This window comes from Panicum virgatum, chromosome 3K (assembly GCF_016808335.1).
Source record: "Panicum virgatum strain AP13 chromosome 3K, P.virgatum_v5, whole genome shotgun sequence".
Lineage (NCBI taxonomy): Eukaryota > Viridiplantae > Streptophyta > Magnoliopsida > Poales > Poaceae > Panicum > Panicum virgatum.
In genome coordinates, this window is record NC_053138.1 from 44,757,687 (window position 1) to 44,762,332 (window position 4,646).

General features: G+C 46.6%; 1 protein-coding gene across 3 annotated transcripts; it reads left to right on the top strand.

Annotated features, from left to right (window-relative positions):
- The first annotated feature begins 1,905 nt into the window (after positions 1-1,905).
- LOC120701491 lies at positions 1,906-4,162 on the top strand. Of its 3 annotated transcripts, XM_039985513.1 has the most exons (8): positions 1,906-1,993; positions 2,123-2,203; positions 2,281-2,612; positions 2,853-3,048; positions 3,166-3,258; positions 3,346-3,599; positions 3,666-3,747; positions 3,845-4,162. In XM_039985513.1, exons 1-8 carry the CDS (start codon positions 1,946-1,948, stop codon positions 3,941-3,943), a joined length of 1,185 nt encoding a protein of 394 aa, XP_039841447.1. In that variant the 5' UTR covers positions 1,906-1,945; the 3' UTR covers positions 3,944-4,162. The 3 variants fall into 3 exon arrangements, with proteins under 3 accessions (XP_039841447.1, XP_039841445.1, XP_039841446.1); XM_039985511.1 differs by having other exon boundaries at positions 3,166-3,599; XM_039985512.1 differs by having other exon boundaries at positions 2,281-2,585; positions 3,166-3,599.
- Positions 4,163-4,646: the final 484 nt, after the last annotated feature.

Consider the following 4,646-nt stretch of genomic DNA (forward strand, 5'->3'; position numbering starts at 1 on the left):
CCGGTCCCCTGGACCGGTCTGACCGGTCCGGCCGCAGCAGCCGGGTATAAATACCCCCCACGAGCCCGTGGCTGGTTGAGTCTCTTGAGTCTTTTGTTTTCTCTTCGTTTTTCCTTCTCCCAGCCCCTGCTCTAGGTTAGGGCCAAGGACTCCAACGCAAAGAGAGTTTAGATTATAGCTATTCTCTTCAATCTAGTGGGTGGATGATGGGCGGATGGCTCTAGCTGTTGTATAGGTGAATTCCTCTGAGAATTAATGGATGAAATTTGTTTGCAATTCACTTGTGTGTGCCGAGCATCTCGTCCTCCCATTCTCTCTTGCGTTTTGGGTTTAATTCTCCTCTTTTGGTGTGTTCTTTGTTTATTTGGAGGAGAACAACCCTTGATTTCGTGGTTTGATGAACTCTTTGGAACGATTCCCATGCATATAGCCTAGTGCCAAACCCCCTGGAATCATGAGTTCTCACGAATTGGCGAGTTTGTGTTCTTGAGAAAACCCCAATCCTCTTTGATCTTTCCTCGATTTCTCTCGATCCGTGAATCTTTTGCGTGAGATCTTTTGGGGATATGTTCATGGGGTAGTTACGAAGCTTTCCTCCAAGTTTGGTTGGATTTGGACTTCATTTACTCAAGATTTGACATTTGGAGCTTTGTTGGCGGGCTGTCTGTGAGCGACCGGTCTGAGTAACCGGTCTGATCGGTCTGGAATTTGAATTCCCAGCCTGACCGGTCTGACCGGTCTGTGCAACCGGTCTGACCGGTCTCTGCAGTCTAGTTCTGCGTTTCGACTCGCTTTGCTTCCACGCTGCGACCTGGGTCTTCTGCTTCGAGATAGCTTGTCCATAGCTATTCTCGCTGACCTAGGTTCGAGGGCTTGCGGTGATTTTGGGACATAGGCCGATGTTTCAAATTTCGGAGAAATTTTGTTCGGCTCCCATTCACTCCCCTCTGGTCGCCAGTTTCGGTCCCTCAAGAGGTCTTGGTGATTCATCCGCCATGGACTGAGTACAACGCCAGCGACCACATGCAACATCACCAGGTTTCTTTTCCCCCCTAGCGGCAGCAATAGTTGTTGACGTTGAGGTCGACGATACCATCGACGTGCAGAGCTACTCTTTTAATTATGTTTTGAGTATGTTCTTATTCCTCATATTTATAATTGCAGTTCCACGGCATGCGGTTCAGAACCAAATCCAAGTACAACAATCCGTGACGACAGCAAAGCAATAATCGTATACCCGAGTACAATACACATCTAGGGATCACAGTTCAGGTAAACCGCTCAACCGGTCTGCGCCCCCCCCCCCCCCCCCCCCCCATGAGCTTTGATACATGTCAATAGTGAATAATCTCTTTTTTGTCTGCCGTTCTTTGCTAGCACTTCACGGTACCAGAGAGCCCTATCATCCTGCCTAGAGGTATAAGTAACTACGACGACCTTTTCGAGCGGGGCGGTTACTGGCAAGACATTGCAGCTGAACACAATCATGGGCCCAGCGGCACATCTGACATGGATTTTCCACCCATGCAAAGCCAGCCATGGTCGGCCCCATATTCCGTTCGAGCATCGAACCACCCCAACGAGGTAAACAAAGCTCCTCAAAGCCTTATTCTATGCTTTTTTCCCATTATATATCTCGCAGCATGCATGGGCTTATCGCCATGATTTGGTAGGCAATGGCACCCAGCATATTTGCTGGATGTGAGCATCCCAAAACAAAACCAATTAACTCATTTTTTTCATCTGCACCACCTCCTTTTTTAAAAGAAGTGTAGCACCTACTATTCTAGAACAATGAGTTCTAGACGAACAATACAGAGACTGAAATGAATTTATTGCATACCTACCAAAACCCACAATAAATCAATGAACGAGCCTAGAAATATAGACCCCGAGCCTCCTCCCCCTGTGTCCATCAGCACTCCACACATACAGAAAGCCTCCCATGGAACGAGCAGAGTCTTGTTCTTCCACGACGAATCCAGCAACCCAGGCAAGCAATTCAATCCACGGCACCCTGTTGATTTTGGCCGTGGCCTAACAGAATCCCCCTGTCCAAAAGGTTGGAAACTCCCTTTTTTTTACCAAACTTTTTGTTTAACTGCCGTCATAATTTTTTCAGGTTGGAAAAGGCTGCATCGACACCAACGTTCTCGCAGAAACAACTACGGCCGAAGCCTTACCCGGCACCTCCAACGTTAAGGTATGGAAGATTACCTACAAATTGCAGTGCACATCGCCGCTGCCACCGTTGCGCCCGCTTACTTGCTACTTGAACAGGAGGACCAAGGTAGCCAGCACCCTGATACAATGGAAATTGAAAAGGGGCTTGCATATTGCTCGGAAGGAGTCACCACCATACAGAACTGGTGCGAAAACATCTCCGAGCGGATCCAGGAGCTCCGGGCCATGTTAGCATCAAGCAAGAAGAGAAAGGAAAGGAGCTCATCACAAACACTGCGCACGCCCCCATTTGCCCTGGACCTCAGTGGAACAAGCCCTGAAGAAGATATCATGAAGGGGAAAACAACCCATGCATCTGCCGGAGGGGGATCTTCCTCCGGAAGAGAAGCTACGAGCCAGAGGTTATACCCAAATTTGAAGTCGTACATGTTAGCACCACAGACCTCTTTTTCAATATCTTTTTCGCATTTTTTGGTTATGCTTTTTCTTCTGTAGTTAACCTGGCAAATACCTACTATCCGAATAACCGTTTTGTCCTATTTTCCTCATGCCGGCATCTCTGTTTGCAGGAACACAACATTCAGGCATCCATTCTAATGTCTTATTACAGCATCATGTTGTTTCATCTGAATTTTTTTAAGCCAACTATTCTCCTCACCCTTTTGCAGTGTCTGGGTTGACGTCAAGGGAAGGCTACCAGTTCGCTTGACTGGAAATCAGATAAAGATGGGGATCCTTAAACCAGTTGAGTTGGATAGCAACATTATTGCTGCGACCGTGCGCTTGCTAAGCGAGTTCGAGAGGAACATGATTCTCCACAGAAGCAACGGTGCATCAAGGCACTACATCCCGCCAGAATGGACAGTAAGAGCTAATTAATGTCCTGTTTTACTATAGTTAAAAAAGTTAGCACACCCTCCTATTTGAGCAGGGAAAAAATATTTGTGCTTTTACTGACTCTGCATTCCAACTCGATGCCAGTCCTACGTCACAGCAGGGAACTTCGAAGCCCACATCTCCGAGCAGTACTTCAAGAACAGCCCCACAGGATATGATTTAACCACCTGCAACATGGTAAACCCACTGTCATATTTCACAAGCACTGCTTTTCCTGATTCAATTGACTCTTTGCGTCCTCCTTTTCTACAACGTTCCAAACAGCTGCTTGCACCAGTTCGATTTGGCCAAGGTTGGTCATGCTACGCTATTAACGTCCCGGAAAGCACACTCACAGTGATGGACCCTTTTCTCAAGGCAGATGCTGGAAACATCCGCATCCAATGGCATCAGATCACAGCTCGGAAAGTGCTTGAAGAGGCGATTAGGTGCTTCGACATTGTCAGAAGCGTCGACACTGCAGAAACCACAAAGTGGAAAGTGAACATACAGCTCCTGACAGAAGTGAAATGCTGCACGTAAGTATGCCACCATTAAGGCCTTTTTTAAAATACTGGCACATGCTCTAACGATGCAGTACACAGCTGGGACACCGGTATCTACACGATGACTTGCATGCGTTGGTACGAACCAGAAGTTGATGTTAGCATCATCAGGCTGGACGAGGTCAGCATCTGAAAACAAAATCTATTTTTGCATACAAAGATTTGTTTCATTAACTTTTGCATTTCCTTTTTTTACCAATTGCCTTTTTTCCACACAGCGGACGGCATACGAAGCAAGGAAGCAGCTTGCGCATGACCTCATCAACATGGAGTGCAACCATGCCCAGCTACCACACAGGCTTCCAACCTCAACCTAAGGACGTGGAACCAAGATCAAGTGATGGACCAGGCCATCACCTACCAACGAGATCCACCATTTTAGTACCTTTTGTTAGGCTTTGACAATGCCATCAGGTGTTTGATGGCTAATTTATCGTCGAATTGTAGTCCGACTGTATGGTTATGTAATATGCTGCCGCTTTTATTCAGTTATCTCGCACATTTATAAAGGGGTTTCGTGCCCCATGTTTCCCCCATTCTCTTCGCATGATAATTAATTTAATTTTCATTCTATAAACAAAACTTCTATGCTGCACCTAACTACAAACCCTTTACAGTTAGCACCCACAAAAAAACATTAACTCCAATTTTCTCTCAACATGCAAGCAATTCAAGTCACCACCCACTAGGACTTTCTATTCATGCCTTCAACCGACTGGGCCCAACCGCAGGTAACTATTAAAGGACATCAGTACTAGAAGAATTGATTCCTCGACCCCAACAAACACACATGAAAGGAGATGATCAAAACCAAAGGCAGTGACTGCGATACAAAAGAACAAAGAGATCGTCCGTCCAATCGAGTTTAATAACTCCACCCCAACTTTGGCTTGCTATTCTCCTACTCGGCACGCCTGTAGTCAAGTGCCCCGTTGACTTCAGTTTCGGCAACGCTGCCGTAATGCTGCATGATTGCAACCTCCATGCCGGTCGTTCGTTCCCAAACCAGAACAGCATCTA